This window comes from Elgaria multicarinata, chromosome 10, assembly GCF_023053635.1.
Source record: "Elgaria multicarinata webbii isolate HBS135686 ecotype San Diego chromosome 10, rElgMul1.1.pri, whole genome shotgun sequence".
NCBI lineage: Eukaryota > Metazoa > Chordata > Lepidosauria > Squamata > Anguidae > Elgaria > Elgaria multicarinata.
Window position 1 is genome coordinate 64,139,271 of NC_086180.1, and position 17,185 is coordinate 64,156,455.

Consider the following 17,185-nt stretch of genomic DNA (forward strand, 5'->3'; position numbering starts at 1 on the left):
AATGGGTGTGTAAAGTTTATTTACAAGATTTTAAAATAAAGGGTGGCATTTCATTCTCATCCATTTAATTACAGCTTAGAACTAAATCTAATTACAGTTCTGTTGGAAAGTAATTTTACTACCTTATTGCTTTATTTTAATGGAGCACTGGTTCCTTCCTACATCAAAATTATTATTTTCCTGACTTGTTTGGGAGCCAGGCATCACACTAACTTAAGCTTATTCTATTTGACCTGCATGGCTTATACATTCATACTCATTTACTTGGGAGTAAGCCCCATTGTTAGTGACTTTAAAATGGTCTTATTTCTAGAGTACATTTCAGGGTTCATGGTGTGTTATGCTTGATTGATCAACCACCATAGGTGCCTTGGGCTAGGATGCAGTGACTTGCCCAGGGCCACTCAGTGAGTTTCATTGGCTGAACAGGGCTTTGAGCCAGTTTTCCCCATCCAAACCTGTCCTAGACTGACCCTAGACTGCAGTGCTAAAGCATTGGGCCTAGACCCAATTCACAAAACAGGCTGCTTGAAATCCAGTCTACATGGAGCCTGTTCTTTGTGATGGCTCATTTGTGTGCAGCGCTTCCATGATGATCCACTGCTTGCTGTTGAGATTCCACAAGAATAGCTCCAACAACCAAAATAGTTCACAGTGGCATGGTGAGAGCGACATATTTGTTGGTGAATATGTGCACAAAGACCACATAAATCAGGCCTTACTTCCATGTAAATATGTTTAGGTTCAGTGTATAAGGTAGGGATGGGAAACCTCTGCCCGGATCCTGTGGTGCCCAAGCCACTGCTCCACATCCGCTCATTGGTGGCCACTCTGCAGCGGGGCTGGCCCCGAGATGCATCTGGTTCTCCAGATGTTGTTGGACTTCAACTCCCATCAGCTCCAACCACCATGGCCAATGGTCAGGAATAATGGCGTAGCAGTCCAACAATATCTGAAGGGCTACAGTTTCCTCACACCAGTATAAGACAGTTTAGCTTAGTCACCCACCACTTGGTTTTCAGGTCACCAGCTGATTGGGCCATCATCTATTACGTTTGCGACTATCTAGATGTATTTTTCTATCTATATCTATAAATTTCTAAAATGTTGGGTACTTTGAATCTTCCTGAGTTTTGTATTATGAAATTAAACTATGTTAATGATCAGATATGGCAATAGTACTACTAATTTAAATGTTGTTATATAAATGGATATCAGATAAAGTTATTATCCATGAATATCTTCCTGCTACACATTCATTTCATTGCACATTTTCACATAATTTTTCAAGATTTATTCTTTTAGTTTCAGTGTATTAGTTGTATACTCGAGGAAGTATACAACTGAAGTGGAATTTAATGTACAAGTAACAGAAGGTTTTATGATCATCTATTGCAACACATGGTACTTTTGGTGACTACCATTATGAAATCATAACTAGGTATACAGAAACCATTGGCATCTGCTTTTGGGAGGCTATGTGCAATACCCAATTATGGTGAAAACCGCTTGTGGTGAAAGAAACATCACATTTAAAATACCAGTTTTACAAAATAATTAATTGAAAACTAGTCCTTCAAATGAAGTATACACGGTGGTAATCAGTGAATAAATGTTTTTTGTACTTTGCCTTTATATTACATCTGCCATCTCATTTTTATTTATAGCACCACCTGATGATGATGAATAGCTGGCATTAAAAGCCACAGACAGAACTGATGTAACCAATTTCTTGCAACAGATGCCAGCTAATGCAACAGCACCCTAGGAATTACTTTAGTGATGTGTTCTTGAAAAACAATGAGGCCCTGAACATTGTTAGGCCTTTGCTGTGTTTGTTTAGTTCTGAAACCATATTTTTTTAAAATGGATGACCTTAACAATAATTTAGATCCGAATTCAAACCGGTGAATTTGATAGTCTGTGAGAATGTTTTCATATCACTAAAAAAGCAAGACTCCCAATACTCCTCCAAGCTGTGCATTATTAACAGCCATGATCTTTTTATATGATCATATATTTAGGATGCAATCCTATGCTTAGACAGGGGGAAAAACATCCTGGATAAATGTTCACCTCCCAGAATTCAATGGACTGATGACCTAACAACTCTATCAACATCTGAACGGGTTGTATGTAGGTGCCACTTGCAAATGGATAAATATGTGGATATTTGGTCAGCTTTTCTTGAAACGTATGCAAAGTCTCCCTCCCCACTTTTTTTAGAATGTTGTACTTGATGGAATATTGATATTTCTTTTCATGTAATTCCTTGTTCTTTTTTCATTTTTCTTTTCATGATTTGTTTTCTGGTTTTGGTTTAGTTTCGTTAAATTCACAATGAAAAAAGATTAATTTGTAAAAAAAAAAAAAAGTAATAATTCCCAGGCTGGGGAATGCTGGGAGTACAATGACTTTTTTCCTGTCTAAACAGGCATAGGATTGCACTCTTAGTTGAGGTAATGGCAGGCTCTTGACAGAGATTGCTCCATCCTTGATTCAGTCTTCATTTTCAGTACTTTTTATTCAGTCAGATTAGGCTAAATCACAACTATTTTAAAGGCCATTACACATCTGAAAGTGATGGAATCTAAATTGATAATGAGGACTGTCAGTGCTCCTGAGACTGAATGCTAAAAACCTAATTTAAATATTTGAGGCAGATTCTCCAATGTACCTGTGTTGCTAATTAAAATGTAAGAGATAAAAATCCGTTTACATACACCATCTATTCTGACAGCCAATTCCATAATGTGGCTATAATGGATGCTATGAAAAGAAAATGAATTAAGAGATTTTCCTGTTTAATCTAGCAGCAAAATACTGATGACTTTTAATAAGAATCAGATACTTGCAACAGATACTAGATAGATGCATTGGACTGTAATTTTGTTTTTATTTAGCAGACAGTAACAATACAATTGAAAGCAAGTTTCATAAAATTGGAATTTTAAGGATGAGATTGGAACTAGTGTTTTGGTTAGGGTGGCCGCTTATGAAGCGCCAAAAAGGAGGGCAGAAGGTGATGTGGATTTCCCAATATAGAGGCTTTACGTTGCTTGCTGGTTGAATGGGTTGCTCTTGCACACCCCTATTTCCTTAACCAAAAAGGAGTTCTGGATCTGGAGTCCACAATGTCTATGGTGGTTAAGTAGACTAGGTCCAACCTGCATACCTTGAGGGTTCCTGCTTCACTACCTAGAATCCCTAACATTGATACATGTACTGAATGGCTTTGCCTGTTCAATCCTCTGTAGGATCAAAAAGGCCTAAGGAAGGAGAAAAAGGAAAGGAACCTCTCGTGCAAGCACTGACTCATTACTGACTCTTGGAGGGACGCCAGCTTTCGCTGACGTTTTCTTGGCAGGCCTTATAGCGGGGTGGTTTGCCGTTGCCTTCCCCGGCCTTTATTACCTTTCCCCCAGCTAACTGGATACTCATTTTACCGACCTCGGGAGGATGGAAGGCTGAGTCGACCCGAGCCGGCTGCCTGAAACCAGCTTCCGCTGGGATCGAACTCAGGCCGTGGGGAGAGTTTCAGCTGCAGAAACTGCTGCTTTACCGCTCTGCGCCACACGAGGAGAGGGGAAGGTAATCTAGAGAAAGCCAGAGGGAGGAGCCGAAGTCATCTTGGCTGAGCTGCCTACTGTTCTGAAATATCCTGGTATTTCCAGGGGAGTTAAAGGAACTCTGGTCTGAAGGCACTGTCTAACTTTGATTTGTTTGGTAGTAACTTTGGTAGTCAGTATTTGGTAACTTTGGTAGTTGGTATTTCTGGATTCCAGATTATTTGGCTGCTGGAAAAGCAAAATGTTATAACCAAGTGTTTAATTACATTAAAAAAAAAACTCAAATGCAATAGTAGAACAGCTTGTTACACAAAATATCTCTCCATCTTTTTTTTCATATTCTATCCCTAGGCAGCTTTCTACCAACATTTATTTGGCTGTTTTTGAAGGCTTTTTGATGGAGGCATTTGTCACACCCATTTTTTTTTCCTACTTTGATATTTGGAAGCCGCAAATAATATTATTACAAAAGTGTAATTAGTATAGTATTTGAAATGCCATTTTTATATCCCAGAGAGATTCCTAAATGCTCATTCTCAGCCAGGATCAGACCAATATTTGAACACAACATATTTCTGTTGGCAGAATGCAAAGAAACTGTAGAATTGTAGAATCAAGGTATCAACTTGGCTGGATTTATTTTATACTGGTATCCTGGCCACATCCTAAATATTTGAACACAGAACATATTTCTGTTGGCAGAATGCAAAGAAACTGTAGAATTGTAGAATCAAGGTATCAACTTGGCTGGATTTATTTTATACTGGTATCCTGGCCACATCCTAAATATTCATTTAAAACAGTTGTTATTCACATCTCTGGCCTAGTCATCTGAACTTATCAAGGTACTTCCTCATGATGTTCACCATTTAACAGCACTTCCATTGTTTAGGAAGGCATGCCCATCTTGCATACCTAACACTGATATTTTCCAAAATCTTCTGCCAAAATCTTGAGCTAGGAGCCCTGTAGATCTGGCACCAAGTGCCTGCTATTTCTGCCCCATCATGGCTGCTGGCTGATAGTGAGAACTGCAAGCAATTTTAACTAGGAAACTTGCATAAAAGCCCATCCTCTTCCTTGCCTGGAAAATCAGGTGAGAATGGGATAGCCAATCTGGTACTGTTTGCAGCAAATAGGAAGACTTGCAAGCCCAGTGACTTCCTTAGTCTAGATAACCCATTGCTGTAGGGTGCCACCAAGTTCTCTGTCTCTTTCTGAATATTGCAGGCCTTTAGCCAGCCTGCCTGCCTACATCCAGAATACCTATCTGGTCTCAGACCTTCATATCTTCCAGCGAGAGCCTTCTGTGCATATCCACTTCTGCAAAAACCAAATGATACATAGAATCATAGAACTGTGGAGTTGGAAGGGACTGCAAGGATCCTCTACTCCAACCCTCTGCAATGTGCTGGAAAACCAATTAAGCCAGTGGTTCTCAACCTGGGGCACTCCAGATGTGTTGGACTGCATCTCCCAGAATGCCCCAGCCAGCAGAGCTGGCTGGGGCATTCTGGGAGTTGTAGTCCAACACATCTGGAGCGCCCCAGGTTGAGAAAGGCTGAATTAAGCCATCCATGTGAGATGGCTGTCCATAAATGGAGAACCCACAACCTCTGTAGATAAACTATTACACTGTTGTACAGATCTTATCATCAGGAAGTTTTTCCTTATATTTAACTGAAATCTAGGTAGCTGTAACTTATACCAATTATTTTGAGTCCTAATTTCTGTGACAATGGAAAATAGTTATTGAATGTCCTTAGAAATGTGGAACCTTATCTCCTCACACATTCTTGCATATTTTCTGAAGAATTGAAGAAATGCCAACTCAAACTTGTTCCTGGGGGTGAAGATGAAGCTGGCATTAGATGGTGTGAAGGGATTTACTCTCTCCATTTCAACAGTGTTAAATGTTGTAGATTTGGGGGCTGGTTATAGTATCACAGTATTTTCTACGCTAACGTTGTTAGGTTTTACTTCAAATACATAATACTCCACGCTGAGCCTTCCAGAGAGGGCAAGTCAAAAATCTAAACAAATTAAAGACTGAAGCAACTAAGTAGGAATAAGATAGAGGTTAATCAGCAGTTAACATATGAACTGTGGTAATAACGTCTAACATCTGGGATAAAAAGTATTAATAAATGTTTATAATGCAGGCAAAATTTCTCCAGAACCATATTAATGGGAAACATAATTAATTGACTTCAACCTCCAACACCCATTATATTTCCACTTTTCATTCTGTGGAATGAAAATTCTCTTGAAGAACGTCTTTTAGGATGTTGGCTTCCCTGGTTTCTCACGCCTGTGTTCTAGCTCCAAACTAACAGAACAGTCCTATGTACCTGGCCAGGGGTGGGGCTGGAGATCTGTCATGGAGCCACTGCTGGATTGCTCATTGAGGACAATGGGAGTGAAAATACCTACATCAGCTCAAAGCCTGATTCAGTCTTGAGGTCAGATCTGAGGGTGCTAGGGGAGCGCAGGACTATGGATCCCTGCTCCACCCTAGAAACACCTCATTTCAGGACCTACTACTACAGGAAACACACACACACACATATAGTAGATCTACACCTGCAGGACTTTCCACATGCATACTAAGAGCCTCCAATGAAGATGTGCCACCCTTCTGACAGTGCTCCAGCCTACTGAGGGACCACCAGCAGCCGCACCACCCCAACTTAACCATCTTCATTTGGTTTACAACAGGGGTTAGGATTGCTCCCTTAGTTGAGCTCATAAGTTGCATGGAGGGAGGGGGGAGTTTCCTGTGTGTGTGTGTTTTTCAGTAGATCTCCATGTATTGGTGTCACAGCTTGCATCAAGGGTAGACATGGTTGGGCATCTTCTGAGGGCAAACCCTGCAGAGGGGCAAGTGAGAAGAACTCCCCTGACCTGCTCCTCCTCGTCATCATAGCAACCTACTTCTTACTCTAGCCCAGACAACAGTAGTGGTAAAAAGGAGGAGGAGGAAGAGGGGAGGTCAATGTCTACTTGCTCGCTGGTTCTCTCCCTGTCAAGAAAGCAGGTGTCAGCGATGGTGAGAAAGGGGATGAAGAGCAATAGCTACTGGTGACAATGGCTCTGAAAAGGTACACTCACTGAGGGAGGGATCCATTGAGGGTGTCTTGGGCCTCATCTACACCAAGCAGGATATTGCAGTATGAAAGCGGTATATAAAAAGCCAGAGCCACACCAAGCAGGATATAGCACTATGAAAGTGGTGAATGGTCTGTGTCAATGGGCCCCAACAGTTGTCAGTGCACTTCAATACCACTATAATGCTATAATATTATAATGCTATAATATTATAGCAGTATAATACCGCTATAATAGTGTGGCTCCTTCCTTTTATATACCACTTTCATACTGCAATATCCTGCTTGGTGTAGATGAGGCCTTGCTGAAATGTCCTCAAAAACCTGAAACCAGCACTGGTTGGTGACATTCACAGGTTTGCTTTGCTTTAGTACTTCGTACTTTTCAGAAACTAAATGCTGATGCAATTTATTCCTGATCACTAATTAAGATATTATAATAATAAGAAAATATTTACAACATTCCAATCATTAATTAATTAAAAGAAAATCTGAACGGTAGCCATGGGTAAAAAAGTGGATTGGAGCAATGCAAGGTGGAGCAAGTAGGCAACTCCATTCAATGTTAAATGCAGTGAATCTCCAAAGGTTTTTAGGTTTAACCATTGCCAGCAGTTAAAGGCAAGGGGTTATTCTAACTGTTCCATATCATGTGAGTTTTTCATTGCTGCCAAGTTAAATTTTCTTGGTCATGTTTACTTTGGCTATTTATAGGGGGCAGAATAGCAGCTATTTTGCTTTAAATAGGGATGAGACTTGTAGGGCTATATTAGGTATAAAACCAGGAGACAACATTGTGTGTACAAGTTGGGTAAACAGCAGAAGCAAGGTCAGGGACTAGTGTGGGGTTTTTTGTAGAAGAAAATTGCTGGCGTCGTCAAAATTGCCATTGGATTGATGGGAAAATGGGTTATTAGGCAGCACTTGAAAGTGTTTTAGGGCACTGTGCATACAAATAGAGGAAAACGAATTGCCCTGACATGTTGTATGATTCGAATAATAATGCATGGAACAGCTCCGTGTTTTTGATTCCGTATGTAAAATGTTTAGCTCCACCTTGAGGGAAATACACACACACACACACAGAGAGAGAGAGAGAGACACACACACACCATTTAAACAATGTTGTGTTACTGCTTTAAAATGCCTGTGTGTTTTTTCCAGTCAGCAGTTAAGGTGACCTCAGGCAAATTTTGCTAAACCACTGGATTCTTGAATGTCAGTACAATGCAATTACTTCGAGGGCCATGCATAATACCAAGCCATGTTTTTGAGAATTATTTGTGTCTAACTCAAACCATGAAAGATTGAGAGGGGCGGGATGCCTGAGTTACACTTAAAACAACTGATGATATAGTCTGATTCCTTTCTGTATCCGTGACTTAGCACTTCAGCATAAAGGGGTTCTTCTCCTAAAGTGAACTTTGTCCAAGACCTTGACAGTTCTTACAAGGCTCGAGGTCTAGTTTGTAGCTTTTAACTTTTCTGTAGTGTACCATTCTACCACTAAAATGTTCAGAGTGAGAGGTGGTCTTTCCCAAGGAGGTTATTATGGGCAGGTGCTAGGAAGGAGGCAACTGTTTCTCTGTGACACATCCACAAAATAGATGACTTGCCAAGTCAAGAACTGGCACCTATCTTACTTCTAGCCATGTGTTCCCTGTCTCTGTTTTTTCAGAGTGATTTTCATGAGTTTTCTCTGTGTAACCTGTTGGTACATATTGGCTCTGTATGGCTTCCAGCTGTCCTGATGCTCCACAGGAAACTGGTGCGTGGGGGGGGGAGGGGCAGTATTCTGTTCGACACTACCACTGACGTAAATTATGCTGTTGTGCTAGTATAAACAACCTCTAGCACAACATCAATAGCATTTACTAGTGTGGCAGGTTTTCCAAGACAGCCCATCATGTCAGCAAGTGGTACTGACATTGCACTGGAAGTGATTTATGCTAGCGCAGTGTAATTTACATCAGTGGTACTGTTGCATTGGATATGCTCTTAATCCATGCCCTGTGGCATCGGAGAGTTGCAACTGCAGCAAATGCAAACCATGCTAGTTTACTTGGAAAGCTTCCTAGGTTAACTTTCAAACTGATACGATGCTACAGGAAGCAAAACATATTGCAGCTGGGACTGAATTCATATTTGCCACAGCAACACTTATTTATATTTATTTATTATAGTATTTTTATCCTGCCCTTAAGCCAAAAAGGCTCTCAAGGCGGCTTACAAAAATATTTCTTAAGCCAGTCCCTGCCCACAGGGTTACAATCTAAAAAACATGACACAAAAGGAAAGGGGATTGGGAGGGAGGAGGAAAAAAAGAAGACGCAAATTCACTTGGGCTTTCAAACAGGTTTTTTTTTTGTTTTTTTTTTTTTGGTAATATCTGAAAAGTAGCTAATTGGCTCTGGTATTTTAATGAAAAAGTGGTAAAGAAAAGTGCATCTAAAACTATCCTTTTGGCATGCTTTCCATATTTTAAAGAGTATGTGCTCATCTGCATTTATGGCTGCTTAATTGATAGTTACTGCACATCTACGTTTGGATGTGCCAGACCCTTTTGACATAGATTGCCATTATCCTATAAGAATAGTATGCATTCCAGTGGGCAAAAAAAATAAGAAGCTATGTCAAAGAATTAAGACAGTCCAATTAATTTTTGGATAATGAAAGCATGCATGGGAACATGAAGAAGCGGGTTAATATAAAGGAACCCTTAGGCTGGGAATGTGTAGTGCTTTTTATTCAGAAGTCATTTTCTTCTTATTTAATTTGAAGCCATAAAAAATTGGATGCACCATCTGAATAGCTGTCCAAAGCTTAATTTGTTGGGGAAGCTTAGAATATAAAAGGAACCTTTTTTATTTGCTTCACTGTAAAGGGCTGCCTTTGCAGCTATAAAAACAACCCATAAAATGTACGTATTATGCTGTCAGTTTATGTCACTTCCTTGACATTTTTGGCCTGACACACACATGGTTTAGTTTTCAGGGGGGGAAAGTCTTGAATTCCCAAATTATGTGTTTGAAGCACATCTTGAGTGCAAGCGGGAGGGGGAGAAATCCACATAATTAAGAGATGGGACTTGCCACATGGGATTTAAGTACAAAAGGTCAAGGATCAAACTCTTACCTTTTCAGCACACACTAGTCAAATGCCTTTATACTCTTCTTATACTACCCTTTTAAGTGAAAATAAAGTAACGGCATCAGGTCTCTCAAGGACTCCAGCTTGCTGCGGTGGCGTGAGGCATGCTCGGTTACATAAACACACTTTATGGTAGTTCAGAATGAGGTGGGAACATATTAAGTAAAATAATCTGCCTTGCATGGAGTTCCATAAATTATATATTGTGGTTCATTTCAACAGAACAAATTAATTCTGAGCCTGGTAGGGGTAAGGTGCACGAAGCCTGGATAATGAACTTGTTTCTTTATTTTTATTTGGTGAGTTTGTGTATAAGGGCTACCAATACACAGTAGGTCTCAAATGCAAGTCCCATTCTATAGGTGACAAAGTCCCATTTTCTCTTGCATCCATAATGAGACAGAATGGTTTTAAAGGTAAAATCCTGTTTGGTGAGGGAGCGGGGGAGCGGGTCAAACATTTAGAACTGGAACACAAAAGGTGTTTATCAGGATGGAGGACATTTGTGATGTTTGATCACTAAAGCTTTGTTTCAAATGCAAACATCTGAGTGCCAGTCATTTCAGAGGGCTTGTGTGGCTTGGACAGAGGAACTGTCGCTCCCACATCCCTTACCTAAACATGTCTAGTCTGACTATGTGATGAGTGAATTTGGTCATTTTGAAACTTTGGTCATTTTGAAACTTTGAAAAAGTTCAAAGCTCGAGCTTTAATAGCAATTAATTTCCTGCACACCAAACAGGCAGGGCAGCCCTTCCACCAGCGAAATGACAGACAACCCTGCACGGCAAATCAGTGTGGTGCAAAGGCGAGGCCCAACCGTGCTATTAGCCTGTTGCCGCCAGCAGGAAGGGGGAAGGAGATGGAGGCAGCCAGTCAGGGCGCGTGAGGGAGGGGTTGAAGCCCTGCCTCATTGTTAACCGATGCTTAAGTCATTATGCTGGGTTTGGACAACACAACAAGCCACTCTGAAACAAACAAGCATGGCAAACCAGTGTAGGTAGTTATGTTGTGTGAATCAGCATCTTCTTCACACAACATCCCCTCCACTATCTGCATTCATATTATAACACAAATTAGCAAAAACTGTATATAACTTTCAAATGAGCTAAGTGCAGATTATGTACTAGTCCTGATGGCTGTGTGCTACCTCCAGTATCAGAGGCAGTAAGCCTATATATACCAGTTGCTGGGGGACATGGGTGGAAAGGTGCTGTTGCACCTGTGTTTTGCTTGTGGGTTCCTGGTCGACAGCTGATTGGCCACTGTGCGAACAAAGTGCTGGACTAGATAGACCCTTGGTCTGATCCAGCATGGTTCTTCTTACGTTCTTATGTAAACAAATCAAAGTTTTCGGTAAGAATCATGTTGACATCCTTCAGTACATAAAGTTCTGTACTCAGCATGTCTCTACTAAAACTTGCTGGGTAGCTTTGTGTTTTATAGTCTTTTTTTGTGGTGCTACCATTTGTTTAGTTCCCAACTCTGGGAACATTTTAAAATGCTGTATCCTCTAGCAGCGAGGAAAGACTCCTGGAATCTGATGCTTTCAGGAATAATTTGTGGGTGTTAAGGAAACCAGCATTACAATAAAAGACACTTTATTGAAACAGAACAAAAGAGACTGGACTCTTCTTAATCTCTGAATCATCTGTTGAGGATCCTTTTACTCTAAATAGAATGTCAAGAAATGTTATTAGCCATTCTCTGCATTCCTACAATTGTCCTTTATTATTCACCTTGTTTTGCCCTAAATGTTTTCTACAAAAGTGAGCTATTCCCACTCCATATGATTAAACAGACTGAAATTGTTCTTGAATTGGGAGCAATTTTTATTTTATTTTTGGCTATGATTTTGCCATGATTTCTTTTAAAATTAGAAAATGTGATTTGTTTTGTTTTTGAAGTATGCCGCATTTCTTATCACGGGTATCACTACAGAAGAACAAGGGCTGAGAGAATCTTCACCTCAGCGAAACTCATGGGGTTCCCATCATGCAACCTGATCACTGGACACGATCTTTAAAATCTCCGTCTAGAACAAGAAACAAGGCTGGTGCTACTTCCACCCACAAAAAAAGAGGACATCAATATGCAATAACATTTGCACATGCAAATTTATAGGTAGAGGTGCAAATATAGAAATAATAATTATAATTTAAATAGTAATGCAATATATCTTACCATAGTGGGGAAGTCAGTGACCAGGTGAGCTGAGTGCCTTCTCAGTCTGCTGTCCAGGTGCCAACTGTTTAATGGGCAACTTCAAGTCCCTGCTTTCCCTTTATCTTGAAAACAGATTCAGTCTGGACACCTGTTTAAATAGAGCATACCTTCAAACTGAGGACTAACAACTCTCCAAATTAGGGGACTATCCTCTTAAAAGTAAGACATCTGGCCACGCTATCATGGACCCGTCACCTGACTTCTCCCCATCACCTGATCTGCTGTTGTGTGCACTTCTCTAGGTGTGGCACCAGGGGTGTAAAGCTACATTTGAAAGTGCAGGCATTCATAATGGCAGTCCCCATAGCCATATCCCCAAGGAGATATAGAAATTCAGACAGCAATGTTGATCTGTGTGTGTGTGTGTGTGTGTTTTGTAGGTCTTTTGTAAATCTAGGGATCTTATTTACTAGTCAAAGCCAAGCCATCCCGAACTTGTGGTTGGTTACTCACAGAAATTTTCATGATGACGTCAATCTCTCATCATTTTTAAGCTTTATTCTGCCATTTTTAACTCATCCAAAATGTAGTAACATTTCTAGATTTGTGTAATATCACAGCTCCATGTACAGGCTATATAAATGGAATTCACAGAACTTGCCCACAAATCAAATGGCCAAAAAAACGGGTGGGGAAGCACGTGTATTGAACCGATCATAATTCCATAAAGATTACAAAGCCCTAGTAAGGATGCAGGATTTTTGTTTCACTATACAGAATCCCACTGTCAGTATTACATGGCATTTATTTCATATCAGTATTACCTTATCATGTGTTCCTGACACTATTTTGCCTACTTCAGCACTGTATGCGATAAACACAGTCACAACCACAGCAGTAGTTAAAAGCAGTTCACCAGCCTTAAGATAGCACTGTTCTGACTCCTTTTGAGTTGCTATTTCATGTCTTGTTTCCTGTTTGTGTATTTGTTTGTGTTTTGAGTGCCATGGAGCATCAAGTCCCCAAATGGAATACCACAGATGCTGAAACCCGTCCAACTTCCTGAATTAATGTATTTATAATTTGCTTTCAGTGCATGTTAAGTATCTGGCAGACTTGATTGGGGCCTGATTCAGCATTCTTGGTACTCGGTGATTGCTACTGCACTGAGTCACTTGCTTCAGGAACAGTAATTCTTACAGTGTGAATAGAACAACTGCTTCAGACTAACCAGATTCAAAATGCAACATTAGTACCTGCAACAGAATTTTCACCTTGTAAAAAAAGAAAAGGAAAACCAACTCAAGGTGCTTTTTGCAAAAGCACAAAACAGAATCTCTGTCTCTTCTGCTTATCCCCTAAACATGTTCATCTAATTTCTTTAAGCTACAAACAACTTCCATATTGGAAATCTGAATTTGGACATGTACAACCCTATTCATGTTCTCTCAGAAGACAGTTGCACTAAGTTAGTCTGTTTATGATTGCAGCCCAGATATATCATCCTTTCCAGTCCAGAAAAAAATATTTGTAAGCAATGCATAAACATGTACAAATAGGGTTAGGAACGGTTGACTCGCCAATTAGTTTTATATGGAGACACAAGTAGCACATATAAAAATACAGTGAATGTTGATGTGACTTGTGACAAACATTTACCAGTATCTCCTTTCTCCAGACCCTACACCAATATGTGTGTTTTTATCCCATGCCATTGCCTTAAATTAAATTAAATTAAATTAATTAAATTAAATTAATTAATTAATGGTTTTTGTTTCCTATAGGAAAACTGAAGACTTCAATAGCAAATCTTCCAGATTCAAAATGAATACAGGTATGGAGTTTCGAGGAGGGTGGGTTGGTTTCACTTGTGGGGAGCAAATGAATGTGAAGGGATTTTATTTTTTACTTCTTCTGTTAAGCAAATAGTTCAAATGCAAGGTAGAACTATTTACATGGCTTCTGATCAGATCTTTCAGCAATGTTTACATGAATTCTCGGTGTATATTTATTTAGATGTGTTGGTATGTGTAAATATATGCATTTATACATGCATATGTATTTATGTATGTGTGATCCATTTCAATATATTTTCAGATATTTAGTAAAATATATTGTAGCATAATGCACATATACGTAATCTAACACAATGGCATACATCAAGAAACTTGTGTTTACAATGTATAGTTTAGCTCTAAAATTATTCTGTTGTTGCTTACTTGCTTTGTTTAGAATTAGGGAACATTTATGGGAACATTTTAAATAGCTATTCATAAATGCTGTTTCAGATACATGTGCATATCTTTTGTATTAATGCCTTTCCAGACCGTTCTGTTTAAAAATCAGTAGGCATCCACAAATCCGTTTTTGGAAACCTTATTTATTTATGTATTTATTTTAGAAATTTTTTATTCTGCTTTTTTTCACTAGAGGAACTCAAAATGTCTAACAGTCTAGCGATGCAAATAGACAAGACAATTGCAAACAGCATGATACAATCATAGAACAATAGAATCAACAGAGAAGTCATATTATCTGTTAAGCTTCTTCCAAAGGCCTGTTTAAAGAGCCAGGTCTTTACCAAATACTGGAAGATATATCGTGATATATAACGTGTTGGCACCATTACCAAAAAAGCCCTGTTCCTCGTGCTCACACATTGTACCTCAATTAGCAAGGAAGGAGGGTGAAGCAGGACCTCAAGTGTTGAACAGAATACATGGGAGGAAACGTATGGGAAAAGGCAGTCCTTAAGTATGCGATTTCAAGGGCAGTACTTGAGGTACCCATTTGCCCCTAGTTACTCATTGCTCAGAGAGGGACTCGCCACACACAAAGTTTCTGCATGTTACAGGAAACTTGGGGGTGAGAGGTACCTCACTCATGCCAGGTGGGAGAGAAAGCTTAGATAATTCTGGAATGCAAAGATAATTCATGGAAGTGCTCAATCTCTCTTTGCACTGAGCTTCAGAGAGACCCGGAAGCAGCAAGAATCCTTATCACTGTTTCTGAGTACCATCAAAGCCTGGTGCAGAATGAAGGGCCCTTCCCCTCCCCTCAGTCCTCAGTATGTGCCAAAGAGCAAGTTTTGTAGCAGTCACAAATAATGATTGAGGCTGGATCGTGATCATTTCTTAAGCTATGCACTACAAAAAGAGATCTTCCACTTCTCCCAACTTTAATCCAGCCTATAGACATTGCCTATAGACAGTTTTGGAATTGCAGGTTAGGAGGGACTTAAAAGCCAACTAATCCAATTCTTGCTTTTTGGCAGGACTATCCAGCCATTCTCCCTCCTGCCCAAGCTCAAACTAGCACAATGCCAAAAGCAGGAGGCCCAAAACAGAACACAGCAAGGTGCTTGCATCAAAATAGCTCCAGCTGGCTCAAGTGCAGTACCCTGTCAGCACCGGAGGATAGTATTAATTTCTCATTGATTGACTCTATTTCTGACTCACAGCACATGACAAAGCCCTCAGACGTCAGTAGTCTGATCCTAAAAGTGTTCAGTACAACCTGATGCAATACTATTGTAAACATTAGAACTGTGTATGGATCCACAAGAGATACCTGAACCTTAATCAGTAGGGTGACCATATGAAAAAGAGGACAGGGCTCCTGTATCTTGAATAGTTGCATAGAACAGGGAATTTCAGCAGGTGTCATTTCTATGCATGTCACACCTGGTGAAATTTCCTCTTCATCACAACAGTTAAAGCTGCAGGAACTATACTGCAGCTGTACTGTGACCAGATTTAAAAGAGGGCAGGGCACCTGCACCTTTAACTGGTGTGATGAAGAGGAAATTTCACCAGGTTCTCCATATATACAAATGACACCTGCTGAAATTCCCTTTTCTATGCAACTGTTAAAGATACAGGAGCCCTGTCCTCCTTTTCATCCTCCTTTTCACCCTATTAATCAGGCAGATTCGGGACTCAGAGCTAAATTCTTCAACTTGTTTGCAAACCAGGTCTGGGGTTCGGCCTCCTCCTTTCTGTTTGCTTTCTCTTGTCTCCTTCCAGATTCTGATGGGGCACTTATGCCCCTGCCAATTCTCTTATGCCCTACCAATTCCATTGCACGAGCTGCCCCCGCTGCTTGTGCCATAGTGATTTATCACTTATGGGGCAACCCGAAATGAATGGAAATTCTCATTTCTGGAAGGAGTCAGGTCAGCAGATCCAGCATATGGGAGCTCCACTGACCTGCCTCCTTCCAGAAATGATTCTTTTCCACGCATTTTTGGGCTCCCCCTAAGAAGCGCTAAATCTCCCTTGTGTGAGCAGTGGGACCCATTTGCACAACAGAATTGGCAGGACCCACTGCTTGCGGAAAGGAATCTGCAGGATGGAAAGGAATCAGCAGGGGCATAATAAGCACCCCGTTGGATCCTGCCCCAGGAGTCCCTATTTGCCTTTACATATATATGCCATTGTCAATATATTTTATTTAAAGAGATGAAGGGTTCACTAAAACACAACTGCTGTGCTGCCTCTTCCACCTGGAAGAACTAAAAGCCTATAGACATTTTAAGAGTTTACAGGAATATCTGCGATGATACTTTTAGTACAGTATTTTGCAGAGATGACACATCTGTCTGGGATCTAAAGTGACTCTAACTAGAAGTAAACAGAAATTCTGTCCCTAACTTTTAAATTGGCTTTAATGCAAATACCTTAGCATTGACCAAACTGCATATATCCTGATGCTTTCTATCAGAAGACAACATTTCAAAGAATCGGGTTATAAAGTGTTTAGGACTGTTTACCACATAAATGCCTTAGCAATATGCAAACTCGCGTAACTGCCTTTTTTTCACAGATGGATAATGAATGGGTCAAAGTTAATTTGCTATAATGGGTCCTCAGTGTCCCCCATAAATATTTCAAGCTGGAGTATACAAGGATAATATGCATGATAAATGCATCTAATTTAAAAATGATTGAATAAGCCAACTGCTTTATAATAAATGAGACATAAATACAGTAAAAGCATGCATAGAATAGGGGCTGCAAAAATCTATGAGGCTTAACTTTCTTAATGCTAATTCATCATGATGCAAATATCTTGCAATTTATCTGATATGTTGCTGTTGCATAGTAATAGGCAAAATAAAGCTGCAGGCTCTGTGCACCTCATAGCCATCAGTTCTGAGGAGCATTTCCTAAACTCCCAATAGAATGCACTCTA

At 40.0% G+C, this 17,185-nt stretch overlaps 1 protein-coding gene across 5 annotated transcripts in view; it reads left to right on the top strand.

The window, feature by feature from the left end:
* SORBS2 (sorbin and SH3 domain containing 2) overlaps positions 1-17,185 on the top strand; it is a 216,773-nt gene that overhangs the window by 90,038 nt on the left and 109,550 nt on the right. For all 5 annotated transcript variants that reach the window (XM_063135627.1, XM_063135631.1, XM_063135628.1 and 2 more), the window contains one exon: positions 13,777-13,826. In XM_063135627.1, the coding sequence (XP_062991697.1) occupies positions 13,817-13,826 (10 nt within the window). In that variant the 5' untranslated portion in view covers positions 13,777-13,816. The remainder of the gene's footprint in view (positions 1-13,776; positions 13,827-17,185) is intronic.